Consider the following 25,376-nt stretch of genomic DNA (forward strand, 5'->3'; position numbering starts at 1 on the left):
TCTTTGAAGCAAGTCTAAAAAAACAGTACTAATTTAGCTACAAAGTCCCTCATTCTTTTCTGGGTGCATCTCCTTTGCGTAGCAAATTCAGTATGCCAGTACATGAGAGAAATCAACATGATTTTGCTTATAGGCTACAGAAAATTTATAACCTATTGTAAGTCAAATATTAAGTTTAACAAAAAAAGGATCTATTTAAAAATCCCTATGTAAAATCCCTATGCAATAGAATCCCACAGAATCCCTATGTAAAATCCTATTATAAAATGCCAACTGTTTTCACCCAAGAAAAATACTTCCTTAAATAAATAGTTGAATTATGAAAGGACTTACCTACCCAGGGAAAAAATATACAAAAAATATACAACTTTTTAGATTTCAGAGCTGATATTATCAAATCTTTTGATATTTGATATTATCAAATAGTATTGCCTGGTAGGTCACAGAATTTGTGAGTTAGTATTAAGAACTAGTGCTACTTTCAATTCCTATGTGACTAGTGTAAGGTATAATCCTGACCAAATTGTATTCCCAATTCACAATACGAACAAATACACCCATAAGAAACTATAATTGAAATAAAAAGAATGAAAAATTGTATACGGATTAAAAACTCATTAGATGACTTCTAATCCTATATTTAACTTCTGGATCTTGACCAGATTTGGTTTTGAGTGCTGTTCATTCCACCGAGGTCTGAAGACCTTCCTCCTCACCCCAACTAAACAAAACCTGCAATTCTTATGAAATGCTGTGAAAGTAGAAAGTGGGACACTGATACCAAATAACCATAATGCTTGCAACAACAGCAGGATCACAGAAACAGACGTATTGTATGTTACCAAAGTGTAACAGTAGCACTGTCAAAAAAATGAAAGACGCTATTTATTTTATCGTAAAATACTACTGTATTAAAATATTACTGTATTATACAGGTAATATCTTGCAGATATAGTCACAGATTTTCAATTTCTTTAAAATTGTCATCAACAAACCAAAATTACACAAAAGCTGTGTTTTAGATTAGTTGCTGATTTTCTACATCTTTTTATACTACATTTCCAAATGTGCTTTATTTTACACCAGTAGTAAACCACTTCTATCTCAACCAGAATTTAAAAGACAGAACTGAGATTTCAGGACACCATAGTGTATAGCTAATGCAAAATGCTAAAAGCACTCATACTTTTTTTTTTTTTTGACTGCATTAATAGCTATTTTGGGCTAACAAGAAGATTAATAATTTCATGTTCCTTTTGACTGCCTGTTAAAATTAGTTAATTGTAATGTAAGCTGGATCCCAGATACTCCAGTCATGTCAACTGCCATTTCTTTTGCACTCTTACATTGCAGTCCTGAATTATTCAAAACATATGATTTGCACAGTCTTTAATCTTCCTTTAAGTTTTAGACAACTAGAGAAAAAGTGTCTTCCAATCACTGTCTAATAAATAGACAATCTAGTTTGCAACACTGAAAATCTAAATATTATTGTATTTAAACTTCAGTATCAAACCTATTAACTACAGCTTTATTTCATTATAAGTATACAATGCAAAAACATTCTTCCACGTTTGAATTGCTAACCATCAATAAATAGGTGTAAAGAAATTATACCAGATTGCCATTCTTCATTAAGTGCACTTTCACTGCTGGGGTTATTTTCATCTGCTTCATCCAGCTCTGTACCATTTGTTATGCATTCGATGACATTAGCCTTCAAAGTGGATTCCTCCTCTTCACTGAATTCCTCACTAGGCTGCTCCCTAAGCAATTGCTCCATTGACACCCGGAGTTCCTGCAGATCAGGATCTGCCTCCTCAAACATACTAAAGGAAAGCGATATAAAATTCACAAAGTTCATACTTTACAAGACCAACCCTGTAGGAAAAGCTCATTTCTTTTGTTAAGCCAACAAGCTGGAAAGCCATTGTAGCTGGGGGAAAGCATGCAAATATGGGTGTCCTCAGTCCAACATGATTACAGCACTAATACCACTGTATCATGCAAGGGAATAGGGATTAGATAAACAGATACCACATTGTAAAAAGATGTGCTGTAACATATTAGTAAGATAACTTCAAAATCATTGTATTGTACACTGTTATAGAGCCCTGGTAAGTATAACATTGCTAATCCACATAAAAATGTGTCTGGAACAAAAAGAGATCTAGAGGTTATCAGAATAGGCACACCAGATCCCAAGCTGCAGGGAATAGTCAAGAGCCAGGGTCAGACTTTGAAGTCCCTGTAGAGCTTCAAAGAGTAGAGAAGGTAGGTGAGCGAGTTTCCCAGAACATATAAATAAAGGAAATACTCAAGAAAGTAAAATTTTATTTCTAGAAGAGTGGTAGCCATAAACTTTGATCTGCTTCAGCAGAACACAAGGTACAGAAGCCAGATGGAACAGCACCGTGGATGGAATCTGGAGCATAATCCAGACAGCTATTGGAAGCAGTACATCCCGTTAGCTTCTCAGTTCTCTAGAACAGGACTCAAGGTAAATGGTGCCTCAATACAGGATTTAAAAATTTCAGGTAAAATCCCCACACTGGTATACTGTGTGTAATCATTAGTGTCTAACTAAAAATTTTCTGGATCTAAGATGCCTGTAGAAATACTTGATAAACTTGATGCACTCACATATCCTCAGAATCAGAGGGTCCTTCTTTGGCTTGCTCATCTTCCGTATCATCTATTTCAAGATTATGGTGATGCTGCACATCTGCTACACTGGGAACATCGACTAAGGTTCTGTACAGCTTGTAAAGATCTGGGAGCGAACATGTTCTCAACAGCTGCAAAGGCAACAGAGAACCTGCTTGGTAGCAATACTAAAGACAGCCTGAGGTTACAAAATACTTGAACATGAGACTTTGTCCTTTCTTGTTTGTAGATCAATTTCAAACTAACAATGTGTCCAGCACAATGTGTCCAGCACAGATACTCTAGCTGTTGAAAATCTGACATCTTGCATTTTGCCTCTCAGCTAGAAGAAAAGTGTTCCTTCTGCCTCTACAGGTTACAGTGATTGAAAAGCTTTAAGGACACCAGAACTGACATACAGATCCTGGGTTTGTGCAGATTTATTCATTACCTTGACGGCTATCAGAAGAAAAAGAACATTGCATTAGCTAAATAATGTATCTATATATTAAATTTTTTACAATGTATATGTGCCAATCACTTACAGCTTAGGACTATTTTAAGTAGCAAAGAAAGGAATATTTTTTAATTATGTTTTAGTATTTCTCCAGGGGGGCTGGAACTAGATGATCTTAAGGTCCTTTCCAAACCTAACTATTGTACGATTCATTGTCTGATTCTATGATTCAAACTGAAGCAGTTCATACTGATACACTTAAGCACTTCATTATAAAGCATATCCACTACTTTCTAAATCTGTAAGGGTACAAAGAATGTTCATCTTCCCCCTGCTCACAAGTTGGCTTTTCTGTAATCATTGTCTAATTGCCTGATAAACAGCTTCATGAACTAGGGAAATTAATGACAGACTAACTCTTGAGGAATCAAAATTAGAGTAAAAAATCCATTTAGGTGACTATATGGATCTATGAGAACAGATGCAAGCTTGTCAATAAGCCTTATTTTCCCCACACATGTAAGCAGCCCTATCCCTGATATTATGCTTCCTAGCTATGCATCAACCAACAGGTACTATTCAATATTCAATCATTAATAGTGCAGCTTTCATGCACTCACAAAAAGGCTAGGAGTCAAAAGAAGAAACATTCTTCTTTATCCAGCATTCCACCATCCAGGAAATCCTTTACTACATATTGACTGATCACAACACAGCTGTGCAGTTTTCCAGACAGTCCTTGCCACCACTGGTTCTCCAAAAAGCAGCCGCTCTTTTATGCACTTTCCACTTTAGAACCCAGGCAAGTATTGCATGTAACTTAAGAAGTCTGCTTCATCTACTACTTCCATAACTGTCCTTCAAACATTTTAAATTCATATCAAAACCACATTCCACCATCCTATGCTCATTTCATAGACTGTGAGCTGCCACTCAACCCTATGTAGCTGATCAGGAAACACCTTCAAGAAGCAGTTGGTTCCATTCCCTCTTCTTCAGTTTTCCTGCTTCACAGCCAGAACCTGTGCTGGTTGATTAAATCCTGTAGGAAAAAATGCAATCACCTGGTTGCAAGAAATTATAAGATACCTCTGCTGATCTGTTCAGTGTGGATGTTTATGATGACAAGGCAGCTTAAGTCTTAAAAACTGCACAAAAGGGAGAAAGCAGAAAGTTAGGAAATGCCTCATGAACTCCCTCAGTTATGTCTCACAGAAGTGGTGGCATTCCTCCACGAACACCTGGACGCAGAATGCCAAATGGTGAAACTGGAGTCTCTCACTGCTGTTCAAGTCCTGCTGATAAAAATGAACACAGCAGTCCTACTGCAGGGCAGACATAGGCAGACAAACACAAGCACCTGCTGAAACAGTTATGCCATCTGTTCTGGTCTCAGAAATAAATTAGAATAACATTACTACAGAAAAACAAGTATTTATAGTTTTTTTAAACTTGCCTTTGGGTCATTTGCATCAAAAAGCCCTGTAGAAAGTCCAATCAACAATGAACTTTTGCCTTTATTTTTTGCTGGTGATATGGAATGTGAACGAGGTACAAAAGGCTCTTCCTGTGAAGACTGAGCTGACAGAACTGGCGAGTCTGTTGGTACAGCTGTGGGCTGTATTACCCTCTGGAATAAGGGTTCTGGTTGCAGAGAATCACTGGAACAAGTTTCTGATGTGGTAAAAAGAAGTCTATTACAAATCTAAATAGATTAAAACCCCCAAGCTCTTAAGTAAAAGGTAACTAAAGTGTATAAAACTAACTAAACTTCTGTTGTATAATTAAAAGGGAAAATAGCACTGTAAAAGTATTAAAATCTCCTTCTCCCATTTTAACTTCTTGGGAATATACAGCATTCAGGTATAGCCTGTTGTCTTCTCAAGCCTTCTAGTTTCTCACTTATCCAGTCCATGCCTGAAGTTATGGTGTCATCCATTTTCATGTCGCTTTTTGCCTTATACTAGATTTCTTCAAAGTTACCTCAACATAATTTGCCCAAACACTGAAAACACCCCAGTTTGCTTAAGCCACCCATAAACAGATGCAATAGTATCACTGATACTTCACAATATTGCCAATGCACTTTCTGTATGCAGACCTTCTGAAGTTAAAGACCTCTAAGAGTGAGCAATTCTTCTATGCAATAAAGAGATTATCATTAGCAGCTGCTTAAACCTCTTCTTATCCAAGCTGCAGCTCAATATTAATTTGCTATGACTGATAAACAAAGCAACAGTGTTAAGTAAATAATCAGATTTCATAACATTTTAAATAGTCATTTTAAAAGGATGTTAACATTCAGAAACTTGACATTCACTTTCAAGTCTCAGTGTGGGCCACTGTCCCGTTCATTGATGCACAGTGTAGCTTTGTTACATGTTTCCTCCTAAAGCAGCAAAAATAACATCCACCATTTGTCTTCCTAATCTATCAGAAATTTGCTTTTTAGAAGTATGAACTAAAAAAGAAAAATGAAAGTAGAAAACCTGCTCTTTTGGGATGAATGAGGAAATGAGAAGGGATGGCTCAAGTACTCCACGCTGCCAGCTATGATAAAGAAGAGACTTCAACTGACCTTTTTGAGCTTCTTTCGGTGGTTGCACCTTGTCAAACGCTAGTTTCTCAGAAGCTGCCTCATTTCTTCTGTCATGTGGTCCCCTATTATAAAATACCACATCCGTGGGAAACACCATGTAAAAATAGTCATTAGTCCACTGAAAAAGTCACCAAGGGCAGTAAAACTAACATGGCAGACAAGAGTGAAGCTTTACTAAGCATAACATTTTAACTGATGTATGTAAATCCTACTCAGTTAAAGTTAGTTGTTTGAACTGGAGGGAGGGGGATCAGAAGAAGAGAGCACTTACTTATCCTCTTTCTCTTTTACCCACACTTCATTAACAGTGATGGGAAATTTCTTGCTCTCCTTACTCTGGTGCTTTTTGTCTTCTGTTTCTTCCAACATCTCTGCTTCCAAATCATCAGGCTCTAAAATTAAGTCATATACCTCATTAAAAATGAATCAAAACCAAACGAAAGGACAGAAGAGAATATACATCTCTGCTTCCAAATCATCAGGCTCTAAAATTAAGTCATATACCTCATTAAAAATGAATCAAAACCAAACGAAAGGACAGAAGAGAATATACATCTTAAGATTACACTTAAAACCTTCAGCTTTGACAGTTTTCTGTATTTTGCAGAAAACTAAAGTTTTGTAACCCCGGAGATAAAAGTTTTTTTCCTTATATAAGAAGGTTGTCTTAAAGCTCCAACAAACTCTGTCTTCTAAAAACTTCAGTAACATTCCCCTAGATGTCATATAGGGGAAAAGATTCCAGCACAACTGATGGGGAGAAACAAACAAAATCCTCCCCTCCCCACCAACAAAAAAATATGAAGCACTTCAGAATTCCACTTGTGTTCTAGAGTTTTCTATAAGCACACAAAAAAGGTTTCTGGAAATTTACAAAATATGTTAGTGAATCAAATTACAACATAGGCACAGAAAGCACTCGGTCCTACCTAGAAGGTGTTAATGAAGACCTGCACATTACTTATGGGAAGACATAAAAGTACACAGGATCATTGCTTCCTCCACTGAACTAGAAAACAGTCTGTAATTAGAATTACTAATGAAATTACTTACCATCCAGTATAATAGGTTTGTTCTGCACCTGAGTAGCTCCAGCATTTTGAGATTCTTCCGGTACAGTCATGTCAGACTCTGTGACACCAACCAGTACTGAAGACTGAGCTCCAACAGCAGGAAAAGCTTTCTCTTCCTTCTGCTCCGATGAGGACTGATGACCTCCTTCAAGAAGTTCAGCAGTACCTAACACAAAATTATTCTATTATTTAAACAGTGCTTTGACACAGTTTGATAATAAACTACAATGTCGATACAAGGAAAGTTGAGAATTTTGGTTGCTTTAAAGGAGAACAGAATAGTCTGCATGCTTTTATTGTAACTATTATGAAAAGCTAGAAATATTAAAATTTGCTTTTTACTTGCTGCACTATCATTAGTATAAGTTTATACTTGAAATAAGCTTAAGTCCTTTTGCCCTTGGAAAGGAAAAAAAAGGCAAGAATTGACCAGAAAAAAAAAAAAAATCATCCAATTATATGGTAAGTCACATGCTAACAAGAAGATTATAGGACCTATCTAATCCAATATTCAGTTGATAATATCCTTTTAAAAAGCAGGGTTGTTTCTATCAATAAGCAAATTCCAGGGCTTTTCAACAAAATGAAAATCCTTCCCTTTAAGCACATCCTTCTTAGTTTCTTAGCATTTCACTGAGTTTGAAATATTTTGGTGTCTTCCAGTATCACTTTGTGCTGACATTTAGAACTGAGGCAACATCCAGAAGTGGAAAGCTAGAGAGAGGACAGAATATGCTTTTATAACTTCAAAATTGTTCTCAGTAGACTAAGTGTCAATCTGGCACTCCCTACACTTGCTGCGCAGATAATTACTAGCTGTGCTTACCACTTACTACATCTAGCTCCTCAAGTAAGTCAGTTTGCAGCTGTGACTCTGCTTGTCCTAGGATCTTCAGGACTGAATCAGTAGGGCTTTTGCCCCACACTTTTCTGTGGGGTTCACCAATATCTAACCTAATTACTTCCCCCAGAGTTTGACCTGTTGGGACACAAACACAAATAAAGAAATATTTAGAAATGAGAAACTTCTATTCATTTTCTATATCATAAACAAACAACCTCCACAAAACTAAAACCTACAAAGTCAGAACTCATGTCACCTCAAACCATGTCAGACAGCCTAAAGGCTGTGCTCGTAAGTCTACAGTTTTTTTCTGCCAATTCCATTTAATAGTAGGAGTATTAACATCTGCAACTTAATAGCAGCAGGAGATCTTTTCAGCAATTCAAGTGCTCCAAAAGAAAACCAAATGAAAAAAAACCAACCTGTTTAAATCTGGCATGAGGTGGTCTTAACTTTACCTGAAATGGGAAACTAGAAAGTTTTTCATCCTGCTAACCTTTTGACGTTTGTTTCTGTTATTTCTCCCTTCAAGGAAAACAGAGTATATAAAGCAACAAAGAACAGAGCAAAAGAGGCTTCTTGATCTTTCAACATCCTGTGTAAAACTATTATGCTATGAAGTAAGCTTGTCACATTCTTAATGATTTTTATTTCTACAATGTGAAACAGACCCTTAATATGACACACTAAACCCAGGAAAAAAAGTCTTCCCCCCCAAAGGTCAGAGAATGCAGAAAATTGGAAAAGACAGGCTTGATTTAAAAGAAGAAAAAAGCTAGGGGCACAACAGAAGTAACAGATATAAACTGAGGAAACCCTCAGCTTTTATTGTAAGAAACTTTCATGTATCTGCAGTGCTTCTGTTAAATTAGTGCCCATTTAAATGTCACTTACAAAAAGTTCAAAGAAAGTAAACATGCATTTAATTAGATAACTGTTGAAATTAGGAAATTATTGCTGAATCTCCTGCAAGCCATTTAATTACTTAGCCTGTCCCTTACTCCATATCCAAGGGAATACATAACCACTCATTTCTTAGGGGCAGATGACATACGAGTGCTAACAAGGTAAGAGTACTTGCTTTATATAAACAGATGCTACACATAGTAAACTGATTTACTAGTATCATGGTGGCAAACAAAAGTACTTACGATCTGTTCCAGAAAGCGAATCTTCCATTGTTAACTGAGCTAGAGGAACTACCAATTCAGATGCTCCAGATTTCCATTTTTTGCGATCTCCTAGAATTGGCTGGTCACCTTCTTGTTCCTTTCCATCTTCAGACCCAGCTGACTCAGAGATATTCTGACACTCCTTTTTACCTTTCTCATCTTCTTGAGCTCTAAGATTTTGATTTAATCTTCTCAGTATTTCACGTTTATTCTGAAATAAGGGCCAATATATATCACTTAAAATAGTACCCTTCTTAAAGGAAAAGAAAAATAAATGAAACTGAATGCAATTCAACATACCTGAATTGCAAAACCTGCCTTTTTTGTTTCCTCCTCAACTTCCTGGATAGCAGTTGCATTTTCATCCTTTAAATTCAAGCAGCATGAAATAAAAATTAAAAGAGTATGTCATAAAAAAATAATCTTGAAAATATTAATAGACTTAAATAATGAAAAATTACCTCTAAGAAACCTTTTTATTCTTTCTCAAATCAATTCTTTGTATTAATTTTACCCTCTTAGCAAAAGTACCTACCACACCAACTTCCTTCAAAGCAGAAGTCATGGAGATGACTGGTGTACTGGGCTTTGCTGGAAGTTGTGGTTTAGGAACAGCTGGTTCAGGCTCTTGTAGTCCATGCACAGGACTGTGTTCTGCAGCTCCCACATGAAAAGGCACATTAGGATTCTTTACTCCTTTTGCTATCAGCTGTATGGATAAAAAAAAAAATAAAAAAAAATCAACAAATTAACTTCAAGAATTTGCACATAAAACACAGAATGATCAAATATACTCATGTAAACTTTAGAAAAGGACGATAATGCCATGTTTTCATACAAAAGACACCTGCTAACTGCACGTGAACTTTTTCAATTTTAACAACTTCACCTACTGCTTTTTGTAGTGACACATAGCTAGTTGGACTTCTCGCTCCATAGTACACAGGCACAAAAAGAGACTGGGAGGACCTTATCACTCTCTACAGCTACCCGAAAGGAGAATGGAGTGAGGAGGTGGCTGGTATCTTTTCCTCCCAAGTAAAACTGTGATAGGACAAGAGGTAACAGCCCAAGCTGTACAAGGGTAGGTTTAGACTGGATGTTAGGAAAAATTTCTTCCCTTGAAAGGGTGATGAAGTATTGGCACATGCTGCCCAGGGAAGCAGTGGGATTACCATTCCCGGAAGTGTTCAAAAAAAATGTGTAAATGAGGCCCTTAATGATATGGTTTGATGGTGGACTTGGCAGTCCTGGGGTAACAGCTGGATCTGATGATCTTAAAAGGTCTTTTCCAACCTGGTTGATTCTATGATCATATGATGGAGTACACTTTGCTAACCTACAGATCATTAATAATGATCCTAATGATTCTTAGGTTTGATGTTCTTAAATTCTCGAACCAAATTCTTCATTCAAGTATACTTAAGATTAGGCTTCTAATGGGGGAATTCTGATTGACAAATGCTCTCTCAGCTTCAGAGGAAAAACACAATTATGTAAGCATGAAAAAAACACAGGATAGGATTTTAGTTATACGAAGATATAGCACTACATACTTAGAATTACATAACTATATAACAGATTTATTTTCTTACATGTTCTTCCCAGGCTCTTTTCTCTCTTTCATATGCTTCCTTTCTCTTCCACTCTAACTGTTCTTTCAGAACTGCAGCTCGAGCTTTTGTTTGGGCCTATAGTAAACAAACAAGCAAAACCAACCAACTTGAAATCATAAAAAGCTTTAGTACCCCATTCCATGGAACATTCCAAAAAGAGACACATTCTTGGATTACTTCATCGTACTTTCTCTCACTTATTACTGCAGAGATTGTGAAGAGAGGACTTCACCGACAACTGAACTCACCACACAAGTGTAACAACTGATCTTCTATGTTGAAGATAATGGCAGTTCCTCAAAATTTACTTACAGTTCCTGATTTGCATGGTTATACTTTTAGTGTACATACTAATCTTAAAAACAGTAATGTAAAATTAGAACCTCTACACAAAATTTGTTTTGAAGCCAAATGCATTAATCACAAAATATTAAATATTCAGCTTAAACTTCACAAACTTACTCAATATAAACACAAAAAGCTTCAGTTACCTTTTCACCTCTAGTTTTAAGGTTAGGCATAAGGTTAGCTGGTTTTTACATCGCACTTTAAAGATGATGGGGTGGAAAAAAGATAATCATACAATACATTAATACCTCCTATGGATTGTATGGTAGAGATAGTTACTGATGTAAGAACACCACAGGAAACAAAGTTCCAATCAAACATAGAATTTCTGTGAAACACCTTTGCTTTAAATATACTTCACCACAGGGGTATACAGCTCACGTTCCAAACCACATGTAGCCTATGCCAGCACATGTTAGCAGTTTTGCCTTCCTTTATTCTTTTAAATCAAATACAGTTGTTATTTAAGGTACATTTTACTTTGCCTTTCAGTATCAAACCTCTCTATAAAAGCCATATGAAATTGCCTTTAGGACTGCAGCTAACCTAGAGATAAATCTTAAAGGCAGAGATCTATTCCTTAAGCTTAAGGAAAAAAATCCATAAATTTGCTATACTGTATCACAACATATTTTAAAATTACGGAGATAAAAAAAGAGTTGTTACCTTGATATAGCTAAAATAAAAACCTCTTGTAGCAGATGTATGAACAAACTACAATACTACTCATAGCAAAATAAAATGTAAGAAACTTCATGAGATAGAAAACAAATTTGAAAACAGCAAGTTCTATCTCCTCCCGCCCCACAAATACCTTCTGTACTTCTATCTTTTTGCGTTTCAGTTCTGCTTCCTCGCTTGACTCTTGTCCATCAGAACTGGCAGCTTCATTCTACAAAGTAAGAGTCCTCAGAGAATTATCACCAATTCCTGTGTTTAAAAGCTGAGTGATTAAGCGTCTACTTAGATCATTTAGACTGACTTTGACAAACACAGGTCATGATTTCACAAGGTAACTCCTCACCCAAATGGAATGTCTACTTGGACAGAACTTCGTCTTTTGAGATTTGTGGGAGTTTTTAATTTATTTGGTTAGTTCTGATGGGGTGTGGGTTGGGGTGCTAGTTTTTAAAAAATACAAAGCTTTTACAAGCCAGGAATAAAGTAATATGCCTAATGTTGCAAAGGAAACGACCTAACAATGCTGGGCTCTCACCTGCCACCCCTCATTACTGTTGCATGCCCTGAAGATAAGGTGTACAAGAAAGTCTGATGCTTTGGAATTCCAGCTTCTTCCTGCAGATAAGGTGTACAAAAAAGTCTGATGCTTTGGAATTCCAGCTTCTTCCACTGTATGTGCTCCAAAGAAGGTGGCATGGGTGAGGGAGGAATACGGTAACAAATAAGACTATATAAGATCTACCTCTGAAATCTCTGTTTTCAATCTCTCATTTCTTTCCACGGCTTCTGCATATTCCTACTTACAGGACAGACCGACAGAACTACACAGAGGTTCTGACAGGTTTTTATTGCTCATGACCAACTTGTGCATACCTTTTATTTAAAATAAAAACTATTTAGAAGGCCTCTTTAGAGGGAAATTAAGATTAAGCATGGGTTTATGGTGCATCAGCTTAGCATTTTATGTGAGTCAGTACTAGTGATAAACTTCACAGCCTCTACAGTAATTTCATAGACTCGCAACACCTTGATTTTTCTCATGCTCCATAAGACAAACTTAGGAGAACAGCCCATGTTGGTCCCATGACAGACTTAAGCCACTAGGCTATCTTATGAAGTTTATACAGTCTTCTCAGGTAGAAACATACGTGACTCTTGCTCCCAATCATTCCTTTTACATTTAAAGGGACATGGGTTCCTCCTTGATAAACTGAAGAATTTTTGCACCTCAAAGGATTGAGTTTGACTCTCTTGCATCTCATCAGTGAGATACATACACAAAAAGTCAGTAATACACAAAACCCCCAGATTATTCTAGCATTAGAAAACCCTCCAGAACCTATAGCAAGGCAGAACTCTGTTTAGCTGGGACAGTGATCCAAAGAAACAGGATAGTACTGTTTGCATTCTGTGTCTACTTACTATGCATAAGATACATATGGGTGCTTAAAGGTACAAGGGGAAAGCAGGGCAGGAACATTTCTCTTATTTGAAATCACAAAGTAGAATGTGAATATACAAACAGGTAATCACTTGAGGAAATCAAACACTCAATATGAAGACAAACAGATGGGAAGGGGAAGAACAAACAGGAGTACAAGATCATATAGCAATTTAATGAAAAGATGGAAACAAACTCTGGACTGTATTTACTACGCAGATTGGCCCTCAAACGAAACCTTTTTAAACAAGTAAATGGATTGCTTCCAAGTTTGCCCTGGATTATTCATTTGACACCTTAAGTAGTGCTTGTTCTGAATGTACTCTGTGAAAATATTATTTTGGTTTTATTATGAACATATTTCAGAAGAGTGAGGTTTGATAAAAGTGTATTAATTAAACTGAGCCCATGCCAGCAGTGTCCAACTTCAATAAGCCAGCTACAGAATACATGAAAATAATTGTTTCATACGCGTTCTGTGTGAGCATTGTCAAAAAGTGAATTCTAAAGAAGTTCCTTTAACTAAAAGCAAATAAATATAAATGTGCTGGTTTGATGAGAAATTTAAGTGTAAAATTCAGATGTAGCCTTCTGTTGTCTTGGTTTTACAACACTGTTAGTTTACAAGCACTGAAGTTGTACCCCCATCACTGAAATAACAAACAGATTTTGCATATTCTGCAAGAAGAGACGGAAGTGTGGAACAGAATCAAATGTCAAAAATATATGTCTATACATCTCAAACTGCCGATGAGAAGTAAAAGAATACTTCCTTCAGAAGTAAAAGAATACATCCCACAGCCACCTTCCATAAGTATTTAAGATTATTTTTCAAACAAACCTTTTCTCCACGAAGTTTTGCTCTAATCTGTTGACGTTCATTAAAATTTTGTAGCCGAATCTGTCTTAATCTTGCCAAATACTCCTAAGGGAAAGAATGGAATTAAGTTTCAATTACACTGAAACTGTCCCTAGTATGGTTAACTTAAAAATATATAAAATTCCACAAAAAAAACCAAGATGGATGGATAAAACCCAACCCCACACTATTACCCTCACCCTATTAGCATTTAATAATCTCTGGAAAAACCCTCATCTAATGAAAATAAAGAAAACTGGAACTTATGTTTCCCAATTTCTGCAATTTCATTTTCTATCATTGAAGGCTAAGAATGGTTATATTTATCACAACAGGGTTAAGTCATATCTGTATGTACGCACATTCAAGAAGCTTTCTGAGACAGACTGATGTAGACAACTTGATGTATCAAAAAAAAATGAAAACCCCAAAACACACCAACACAAACACACCTGAACTCTAGAACTTCAATGGTAAAGTATTTCCTAGGGATTTATTAAGTCCTTTTATTTTGTTACACAGATGGAACCATGCAGGGAAACTAGGCACAGTCAAGGTCAAAACAGTGCTATCTGTGCGATGAGCAAAGTGGCAAACATGCGGCAAGCATACCTCTTCCTCCTTGTTTCTGGATTTCCTTCCTCTTGCAGAAAAAGGCCTGCCTCCATAGATATCTGCCACGTTTTGCAGTGTACCCTGTTTGCCATTTAATGGTATCAAATTTAAGGTGGCTGGAGCAGTAAAACTACCTGCTTTATCCAACAACTGTTCACTTATAAGAAACCAAATCGATCAAATCATACAAGATGGAAAGCAGTATTTTCCATATTCACCTTTTTAGAAAGTATTTGGGTTTACTTTTTATTTTTAATGCATGTTCCTGAGTTTCACAAAAGCTAACTAGCACTGCTGAGGTCAACTTCATTTTAGCATTCAAGTTGGTTTAGGTATTTTCATCAAACTGATAGAGATTTATATCACTGCTCTTAAAAAGAAAGAAACTGGAAGATTTTGGGTTTTTTTTTGGAATTGATTTTCTTTCTGTAGATTGTAAACTTTTACTCATCTGCCTATATTAAAAGTTTTCAAATACCAAGACTCCATGTCTTGCAATGCCACACAGCTACAGTGAATAGCAAATTTAATCACCAGCTGTCTCAAGAATAGATGACTGAAAGTATCATTAACTCAACTGAGTCAAACTTTAGACTGCCACTTGAAAATTAAAATTGATAGTAACTATATTCAACAGAAGCAGGGTAGCTCAGTGCAAGTCATTTGACTTACATGTCTTTTTACAACAAAGAGCTGCATATTAATTGATGATTACTACTAATTTCTCCTGTCAGATCATCACTGTCTGGGCAATAGGCCCATCCCTACATGAAACTACTGCCAACTAGTCAAACCATTTTCCTGCACAAATAGAATGAAGTTGCTAAGAACTTCTGCTATCAATGACAAATGACAGTACATGAATTTGGAACCCTGGCTACCAGCTGTGTCAAACATCTGGAATTCACAACTGGTCAGTAAGCTCCCTGTTTTATTACAGCAGCCAGGTAAAACTAAAACATGTGGGCTCAGTTGGATATATTGGAGAAACACAAGAAACATTAACCTGAATACTTGAGTATCTTGCATTAATCCATCTTGTACATTTATATTCATGCCAACAAAGTCAAGAACAAAATGGAAGCAGGTACTACTAAGGACTCACCTAACAAGGCAGTCTTTAAAAGAATTGTTTATTTTTTCAAATTTACTGGTATTGGAAGTTTAAAAAAAAGAAACAGAACCAGTTTTGAAGTGGAAGATTCATTCTTTGCAACATCTATACTATTATCAGAATGTTTCACCATCAAAGCAGTGAATCAAAGTATCTAAGAATTGCTTACTGTAAGTGAAATAATCCCTGAAACAAATACCTGGCTGTAAATCATGATCCGATACTCAGATATAACTCAGAAGATACTACTATACATCTGAGGTTGGTCTCATCTCACTGGAATGCCGCCAGCATTGTCAGTTTAATTTCAGCGACTAACAGTGGTATTACTACTGCGTTCTATAAGAACAGTGTGGAGAAGCACTCAAAAAGCAGAACTCTCTACATTAACAAAACACCCAGTTAAACCACACAAAGTCCTAGTGCGAATGAGTCATTTCCAAGATATTTTTTCTGCAAAACAAACTTCCTAAAGGAATACTGAATTTAGAATTGCAAGCACAAGAAAAAAGAACATTTTGTGACACTGTCCACTAGCTAATCTCTAGAGTACGGGTTTTAGAAATATCAACCTTGATAAAGATGTGTGTCTTTATACCTTCTTAATTAGCAGAAGGTTTTTGTAGAACACACTAATGCATCAGTTTAATCAAAATTCATTTTAGGTTCAAGCTACTGAATGATACATGAAGTTTAATTTTAATCAAAACTTTAAAGCTATGAACAGAAAAAAAAGTAAATGACTTTCTAAAATTCACAATATCAAGTTAGACACATGCAAACCCAAAGTAATTTCCTTTCTTAGTAAGTTTACAGTAATGAGAAATGTACTGCATAGTAACATTTTAATAAAATCAGTAACAATGCAAAAAAACTTACCTCCCATTATTTTATATTTAATACTTAAAGAAACTATTTAGTCAGCATTTTATAGTTATTATGCTACTTCAAAGATTCATAAAGCATGCTGAAACAGTAATACATATAGAAAGACCGGATTCCATACCATATGTCCCTCAGCTCGAGCTTTGTTTTCCATGGCTTCTCTCTTTCGTTGCCAGAATTCTTCAACTTGCTTTGCTCTATCTGCAGCTATCCATCCTTTATGCCTGAGTAATTACAACACATAGCAAGATGAAAGGCTATGAAATACAAGACTCAACCCCCACCAGCATTTATTCTAACTAGGACACACACAAAAAAAGAGTAACTTTCTATAAGTAAGGCATCTTCAAAAAATGCCTTTCATCAGCCAAGATACAAGTCAGACTTCCACAAAATGGAGGAAAATAGGCTCAAATAAGTTAGAAGAACAATTTTAACAAACAAACAACATTATGTTATCCTTCTAGACCCTGGTCATCAAGCCCAAAACAAAAGCCAAACCACAATCTCAGTGTGATTATTTCTGAAAATGTCTCAGCTTGTTTCATTGTTGTCACCATTTGTGAAAAAAAGACTTACTTCTTCCAGGTTTCCTTCATCAACGAGCAAGAATTCATCACATGAACCAACCAGTAAGGTCAATACTACAGAAGTCTTTCAAGACTGACCTGTGTTTGGACTAAGGCTTCTAGCACTTAAATAATTAGTACATCACTAGTATTCTCAGAGTGTTCCAGCAACTCCCTGGGTGTGTGTGTGTGTGTAACTTGGAGGGATTTTTGTTTCTTTTTAAAGATATGGTGAAGGAATTTTCCAGCCTTAGAATGAACTAGAACAAGATGGCTTTTTATACATGTTCCACCCCAGGTCAAGGACCTGCTTGGCTAGACAAGAAGGCTATGTTCAAGTTACTGTAACTGAGCATCTGGCAAGTCTCCTAGTACATACATAGGATTGTTCTGTAGATGAAGCAGTTTCTGACAATTTGGTTACAAGTGAACTCTGAGAAAGCTTTCTTATAAATAAATTAAAAAAAAAAAACCAACAAAAACAACAAAACCAAAACAAAAAGCAACAAAAAAATCCCAAACAAACAACACTGAAATTGTGTAAAATATTATAACAGATGGCAGAATGATGAGGCAATCCCCTTTCCAAAGTTCTCCCAGCCCTGTTTGACTGAGGGAGTCCAGTAACAGGCAGGAAGAAATTGGAATAAACTGATAACAATAACCTATCAGGCTGAGACAGTTAAAGAAAGAATTGTTTTGGAAAAAAGGAGCTATTGCTAGTAATTCATTAATGAATTAGCACACTAATTAGATATCCTTGCATCTTGTTTTTTCTCTGCCCTCATCACTCTCCCAAGCAACAAGGAAATGAAATGTCTTCATATGCTTCAATTCATTAAGAGGTAGATAGAGATAAAACTACTTTGATGAAATAGAACAAACACTGTAGCTCCTCCAAAAAGGCAAGATGATCCCTGTGGTGGTACTGGTAAAGAAACAAACACTTGATAATCTTTGTATTTGACTCACCACAAGATTTTTACTCTAACTGCATATGAGCTCAACTGTTGAATGCTGAAATCTGCCTGAACCCACATCATAATAGCTGAAGTTTAGCTTACAGTTTCAGGAGAGGTGCATCCAAAGCAAAACTACCCAAACCTATTTCTCTCAAACCAAATTCACAGGAAAAACTTATTTCAACTAAATTTTATGAAAATGGTTTTCTCTACTCTGAAGCTGAGTGACTTGTTTTGCTAAAACATTTCGAGTAGATTTCTTCTGGGCTGCATTTCTGTCCGAGACACATTTTTTTTAAGATTGCTGATGTTGAATATACATAGCTCTACAGCAGAAAGATTGCAACTTGAGGATTTCTCCACTTCTTTAACATACACTCTAAATTACTTCACCTTAACAAAGTTGCAGTTATTTATATTCTGTGAGCTAAACACCCTGAATGCTTATCTTCGTATTTCATCTCTAGCTGAAAGAATAAAATGCAGGAGGGAAGTACTACTAATGTAGCTGTAAGAATGAAATGGCTTCTAGATAATGATAAAGTACAAATACCACATTTTGAATGCTAAGAAACAGCACCTCAATTTAAGACTAAACGTAATCCAGTTTATAAATAGAAGAAAAAATAAAAAATAAAATTGCGGCACTTTGCGCCAAGCACTGAGAATAAATAGAGAAGGATGGAAATAGGCATTTACATCAGCTGGTAAAATACACCTTCCAGTACTGGGTTTTACCAGGAAGAATTTTAATTAGCTCACAAGAGCCCAAATGACTAGAAAAAACAAAATATACCTTGTAGCTTGCAAAACTGTAACACTGGTGTTAAACGTGTTATTGCCATAAATTTTAAAATAGAAAAATATCTACAAAGGCAAAATATATCATATTAAAACATAAAACTGAATAAAATTAGTTTAGAAGAATAAACATTTTCTTTGGCCACTTCCTTTTCTTAATATTATCTCCATCTATTTCTTCCTACATAGCATACATCATTGGATTTTCAGAAGTTTAAATAATGCATGAGAAAATTTGCCCCTCTAAGAAAGTTAGTAACACTCATGAATTAAACCTCTAGAAAAAAATATATTTTCCCATTTACTGATCACAAGTGCAGACACAGTTCTTTGGGCAATTATTAATAGATTCGGAGAAGGCCAAAGAAATTTTGAAGAAGCTACTTAAAAAAATGAAATAATTAAAAAAAACAAAACAAAAACAACCCAGTGCTCATTTGCTACCCTTTTATATATAAAATACTCAGTTTATAGTAACTACAAAGAAGAAGCATCACCAAATTGGAAGCTGCACCCCACTCTAACACTTTACATTCGCATCTCAATGAGGAAAACTCTTAGGAGTTTTCTACTGATAAATAAGCAGTACCTAAGAATTCCACGAGCATTCTAGACACTCTTCTGTGCTAGACAGTCAAACACTTAGATGAAGAGAAGGCAGTTAGCATGAGATGGAAGCATCTTAGCAGGTAACACAAAAAGTGGAACTATGAAAAAAGCAAAGGAGGAGGCTTATGATGCTATGCGCAACTGCATTAGGCCAAGAATTCTGGCTGAGATCCAGCTTAGTTACAGTTTATTACTGTACTGAACTACTCCATATTCTTACACATTTCCATTACTGAGGAAGCCAAGGTTTCCATTGGTTCTAGAAGAACTGCAGTCTGCAGGGGACTAACACACAAACAGACAGCACAGTACCAATGGCTAAAAGTAATTTTGAAACATGTCCGACTAAATGAAACAAGACACAGAACAAGAATCTAACACATAGGGACATATGGATTATCACAGTCCAACCTGTTTGCATTGGCTTGTTTAGACACCTCCTTCAATCTTTTCATTTTTTTCCTAACTGCACCAGCATCAGGTAAATGGTGATGACCTGCAGGCCCCTTAGGAACTCCTGGACGTATTCCAGGTGGAATTCCTCTGTAGATAAATATGTACAGCAACTTTCATTACTTTCATCTGAAGCAGACCACATGCAACTTCCAATGGAATGTAGCCATACCTCTCAAAAACTTCCCGGCCTTGTAGTCTTGCCCTCAATTTGGCTTCCCTCACTTCAGCTACTCTAATGTTTTCGTGTTGTTGTTGCAGCTGATCAAAAATAGCATGATAGTGTTCATACTGTCCTCTGGAAGACACAGGAGACGGACCAACACCACCTCCACCGCCATAATATGGTGCCTGGAAATCAAAAGGGTAGGGTGGAAATCTCAAATACTGGTTTTAACAAGCCCTTCCAATTTTCAATTCATCAGCAGAATAAAAACATTAACAAGTTCTGCAACAAAACCCCATTTTTTTCCAAAAAGTTGGAAACAGTTAAGCACAGTTGGCAAGTGGCATTAAGTGCAGATTTACCTGAGGATCACCATCATTACCAACCTATAATTTGGTTTTATCACCAGAATTAAGATGTTTCATGCAAATTATCTGTCATGCTCAAAGAATTAGAATTCCTACAGAATCTTCATGTGAAAATAATAAAAAACATGTTGCAAGCAGCTGCGTAGAGTAGTAGCCAAGGATGGATGCAGAAAATGTGAAACTGGCAAAATAAGGTTAAGGTTGTCAGCACATGCATAAAATTGTTTCCTTTACACCAGAAGGAAGTGGTCAAATATCCCATGGTAGTGAATCTATGGAATCTTTTTGAACAATAGTGTCAATGTTCCTTCCAGTGTGTTCTAAAGTATTTTAAATAAATTCAAGCATGTGAGTGCACATGCAACAGGTTTACAATTGCCTACTTAGAAGTTCCTGAACAGATTATACTTGAGAGTGGAATCTAGCTCACGTTCTGAGTTTCAGTTGCTCAACACCCATCAATAGCTCTCTATGATACATATAATAGACATACAACTGTTTTCAGGAACATGCATAGCTCTCATCCAAATGTGACAATGCTCATCTACTTGTGTTGTATGGAAGCTTGTATTGGTGCCTGACAGTTTTATCCTGAAAAAGAGAAGGAGGGCATAGGAACCAAATGACAGGTTTTGACTTTTCCATTAAGTCAGTACCTGGTAGTCTTTAAAGTCTGGTACGCTTAAGTCTGCTTTTAACTATGCTTTATTATGTGATGTGTTGTACACATCTAAAGATGATGTCTATTTTGAAATAATATATTTAATAAGCAACTACTGAAACATGATCAATGTAATCTTCATATTCTTGTGCAACAAACAGAAAATAAAACATCTATTCACGTTGACTCTATTGCTCAGAGATTTTTTACAAAAGCCCTACTAAACCTGCGAAGGCCAACTATTTTTGTAAGGCTCCCTACCACCACAACAAAAAGCTGTGTTTTAATCCTTTTTCTGTTGTCAGACAGATTTACACAGCAATACTTGCAATTCCTGCACTGGCTCTGTCTGATGAAAGTACTCAGACCTTTATGTTCAACTAACTTCGGGAGACAGAACAGTTACATTCCCATGAAACTATGACATACATGAACAGGCAACAAAAGAAACTGTCATAGGAGTCAGATGCACATTATCTACATTATGTAGTAAGTGAACAGCTAAAGAGTTCACTGCTTTCAGAAAACACATCTCGTCCTCAGCACGCCCCCCCCATCAACTTGTGTTGCTAAATAACAAAGAATGCTTAGAAGCAGGTGTTTAATACTGGAGACGATTATCATAAGATGAGAACCTGGAAAAAGATTTCAACAAAAGAATTCAAGAGCAAACTTGAATGTGAAAAAAGCTGTTCATGCACAGATTGAGCACAGGAAAAGTAGCAAAAGCAGAAGTGGACAAAAGAAAGTGGTGAATGAAAACCATTACTGACAGAAAGGTAAGAGATTCATAAATTTAGTAAGTATTTGAAATGAAAATTGCACATTATCTCCAAAAAGCCAGGGAAGAGAATCTTGTTATACAGTTTCTCTTAAATTATCCACAGATTAATAATGGGCAGACCCAAGAGTTGACCTCCAAGAGCAGATCTTTCTGAAAAGAGAAGACCATGCCAGATAACCAAAGGTGGGGGGATCAGACTACACCACATTTCTGCATCTGCTGCCAACCTTAACATCACCACTTCCACCTGAACCAAGCACATTCCTCCATCCTTGTTCCCTGGCTCTGTTTATTCGTTCCATCTGAAGAAGAAAACAATACAGGAAAACAAAATTCAAGGAATCACTAGGTAAAAATTGAACTTCACTATTAACACATTTTAAACATTTTTTACCCTTTCTTTTTCTGATCTTCTCATTTCATCTGCCTTCAGTAAACTGATCTGCAATGTGTAAGGATTAAACATTTTAGTAACTGGGAAATTGAACTACTCCATATTCTTACACAACAGATAACACACCACACCACAAGGTATTTCATTAAAATTACTATGGGTGGAAAAAGAAAGTTTCAAGAATATTGTCTACCTGATCTCTCTGGCGCTTTTCTTTTTCAGGCAATTCCAACCTTTTCTTTTTTGAAGGTTCCTGAAAAATAAGCATATAATTTGGTATTTATTACTGAGCCATGATCTGTCAAATCTCTATCAAGATAGGTTAGCGCTCCAACTGCTGGTATATGTCCATGAAGATTAAGAAAAGTACAGTTACATAATGTTTGGAAAAGATAGATAAGGAGGAAAGGTTTGAAGGTTTTACTTTGCCATTCTTGCTCTGGACTTAGCTTTTGCTTAGTTTGAAAATTAACACATAATTTCATGATACCTCAAACATTTTCCTCCTTTCTTCTCCTGGATTCATTTTCTTCACTGCAAAAGCCTGAATAAAAGGTGAAACTTCAAATTAGACAGCATGATGCCAGAATGCAAGAAAAACTGTCATCAGAAAAAATAAAATTGCATCTTAAACCCACAACTTAGTATGTCCAAAATGTGGTTTAAAATAATTACTCAGGAGGTTTTAAATGAAAAGGACTGTTAGGATATAGAAGTAAACGCTATTGTACTTGCTCATCCTCTACTAAAAGCTACGCCTCAAAAGCTGAAGGCAGTAATTTTTAACACTGTTTTGTCTTAATTTTTCTTCTCCACCAATACCATTCTGCATGACAATGTTTTCCCATTATAAGCCTTTGAAGGTCTCTAGATTTTAAGATTCTCTTATTTAAAGAACAGATTTATTACATTATCATTAGGCTCTTCCACTTGTGTAACTCTAATCAAAGTTCTCATTAGTTATGGAAGATGAGAATTCAGCCACTATTGAATACCTTATACAAAGAAGCAGCTATACATAATAAACCATGCTGCTTATTCTGATCTTCTCAAAACAGTGACAGTTAATATTATAACCCTTTTTTTTTTTTTTCCCCGACACAGAAACATGAAAAGTTTCATAATATTTTCTCCTGGCAACCTAAAATCCTATCAAATGAGTACTTTAAATATTTCAGAAGACAGAAGCCTTTAGAGACTTAAGTCAACATAGTTCAACTACAACAATTTAATATCACTAAATACAGGAGATGATCAATACATGCTCCTCTGAAAAGCCAGTTGAGAGCTGCAAGCTCAAACTACTCTAGAACAATAGCAAAGAGAAGAAAATTTATCACACCATAGCCATTATTTCTGTCCTGCATCTTATCCCTTGTCACTAGGTACCATCCACACATACTAGGTCTTAAAATTGCAGCACTACTGACTTCTCAGATGCAGCAAGAGGATATTTCCTCAGTCTCTATCCTGCCGCTTTGAGTCTCTGTGCAAGCTAGATCACTGTTGGCTAGTGATACTGATTATAAAGCGCAGCAGACTAGGAGACAGTTGCACAATCAAGCCTTAAAACATAAAAACCTCAGTCTCATAAACACACACAAGAATTCTGTTCCCTTCTTGCTTTTTCAAATTGTGTATCTGTCCTGGGTTCAGCAGTAGCAGTCATGTTTTTCCTTTGTGTTCGCTGGTACAGTGCTGTGTTTTGACTTCCAGCCTGAGAACAGTGTTGGTGAAGCCGATGTTTTCGGTTGTTGCTAAGTGATGTTTACCCTGACCAAGGACTTTGTGAGGCTCATGCTCTGCCAGGGAGGAGGGGAAGCCGGGAGGAAGCAGAGACCGGGGGCGCCTGATCGGGGCTAGCCAGGGAGGTATTCCATACCACAGCACGTCATGCCCGGGGTGAGGGGTAACTGGGAGTTACCTGGATGGACCCTGGCTTCCGGGTGGGACTTGTGTCTTGGCCGGTGGTATCGTATTCTCTTCCCTTGTTATTTTCCCTTATCATTGTTGTAGTTGATAGTAGCGGTGGTGATTTGTGTTGTACACTGGTTGCTGGACTGTTCTTGTCTCAACCCGTAGGAGTTGCACTCTTTCGATCCTCCTCCCCGTTCCTCCGGGAGCGGGGAAGGGGAGAGCCCCGATGGGGGGGGGGGGGACACGGACCTCGATTGTTGTCAGCTCGGCACCACTCACTGGGAGTGAGTGAACAAGTTACCTGACTGGGTTTAAACCACGACAGTATCACAAGCCAATAAAGCTTGCTGATCAATAAGCTTTTGCCTATACCTCCAATAATTTGTGAGCCTCAAGGGTAATTTATAACTCAAATTTTCTATCCACCTGTCAAATTTGACAGATGCACAGTGATCTTAGTATTATGTTGCTTGAAGTGCCATGGGGAGAAGGAGGAAAGAAGAGTTTTATATAATAAGTACCACAGAGAAAACTACAGCAAGAAAGATTGAAAATACCATATGAAGGTATACAGAAGACTATTTCTCATTAGCTTATGAAATTAAATCTGGGAAACTCCTCTTCCAATTACACAATTTGTCTGGCTGAAAATGACTAAAAAAGTTTTCTGTTTTTTTGAAAATGCAAAGATTCTTATCCAATGACCTTGGTATACCTGACAAGACTTTCCACATTTCTTGGAGTGGTCAACACCAACAAAGGAAATGAAAACATGCAAAGCACATCTAATTCAGCAGTGGAATTAAAACCCAAAGCTAAGGCAGCAGTATACGAAAATTATTCTATTAAAACCAACTAAACAAAACCAACCAACAAAAAACTCAGTAATAAAGCAAACCAAGCATTTGAACTACTACTACTTCTTCTGCAGATGCATGTCCCCACATAAAATACATTTTGAAAAGGAATACATAATATTTTCATATCATTTAAATAAGGTATAAGTAAAACAGTTTAAGTAATTTAGCTTCTTACCTGTCTAGATTTAGCCAATGGCTTCTTATCATTAGGCTTTTTAGGTACATCACAAGGCTTCCTCATCACTAAAGGCACTCCATATTTTGCAGCAGGTTTGGTAATTTTCTGAGCCGGTGCAACTGAAGCCAGTATTTGCTCTTGAGCTGGCCTTTTAGCTAAAATGAAAAGAAAACCAAAATAAAACAACAAACAAAAAATCCAACTCTCTTTTACAGCAATCCAGGCTAGCCAGTGTACCATATTTCCCTTTCCCAAGGTCTTGGAACAGCAAAGCTGAGGAAAATGTGCAAACTGCTAACATTTC

General features: G+C 36.5%; 1 protein-coding gene across 11 annotated transcripts in view; it reads right to left on the reverse strand.

The window, feature by feature from the left end:
• Positions 1-25,376, reverse strand: part of NEK1 (NIMA related kinase 1) — a 181,081-nt gene that overhangs the window by 144,045 nt on the left and 11,660 nt on the right. For 2 of the 11 annotated variants that reach the window (XM_062620811.1, XM_062620732.1), the window contains exons 11-32: positions 25,070-25,227; positions 22,608-22,661; positions 22,311-22,370; positions 22,118-22,165; positions 21,951-22,025; positions 19,917-20,095; positions 19,703-19,834; positions 16,472-16,574; positions 14,349-14,432; positions 13,719-13,802; positions 11,570-11,647; positions 10,387-10,482; positions 9,327-9,500; positions 9,092-9,157; positions 8,771-9,002; positions 7,602-7,754; positions 6,756-6,941; positions 5,974-6,094; positions 5,682-5,764; positions 4,560-4,777; positions 2,644-2,798; positions 1,618-1,829 (exon numbers count right to left, since the gene is read on the reverse strand). In XM_062620811.1, the coding sequence (XP_062476795.1) occupies positions 1,618-1,829; positions 2,644-2,798; positions 4,560-4,777; positions 5,682-5,764; positions 5,974-6,094; positions 6,756-6,941; positions 7,602-7,754; positions 8,771-9,002; positions 9,092-9,157; positions 9,327-9,500; positions 10,387-10,482; positions 11,570-11,647; positions 13,719-13,802; positions 14,349-14,432; positions 16,472-16,574; positions 19,703-19,834; positions 19,917-20,095; positions 21,951-22,025; positions 22,118-22,165; positions 22,311-22,370; positions 22,608-22,661; positions 25,070-25,227 (2,751 nt within the window). The remainder of the gene's footprint in view (positions 1-1,617; positions 1,830-2,643; positions 2,799-4,559; positions 4,778-5,681; positions 5,765-5,973; positions 6,095-6,755; positions 6,942-7,601; positions 7,755-8,770; positions 9,003-9,091; positions 9,158-9,326; positions 9,501-10,386; positions 10,483-11,569; positions 11,648-13,718; positions 13,803-14,348; positions 14,433-16,471; positions 16,575-19,702; positions 19,835-19,916; positions 20,096-21,950; positions 22,026-22,117; positions 22,166-22,310; positions 22,371-22,607; positions 22,662-25,069; positions 25,228-25,376) is intronic. The other 9 variants (XM_062620889.1, XM_062620965.1, XM_062621196.1 and 6 more) reach the window with 9 other exon arrangements.

Source organism: Pezoporus occidentalis, unplaced genomic scaffold (assembly GCF_034315485.1).
Source record: "Pezoporus occidentalis ecotype Australia unplaced genomic scaffold, CSIRO_AGI_Poc_V1 ctg1, whole genome shotgun sequence".
Classification (NCBI taxonomy): Eukaryota; Metazoa; Chordata; class Aves; order Psittaciformes; family Psittacidae; genus Pezoporus; species Pezoporus occidentalis.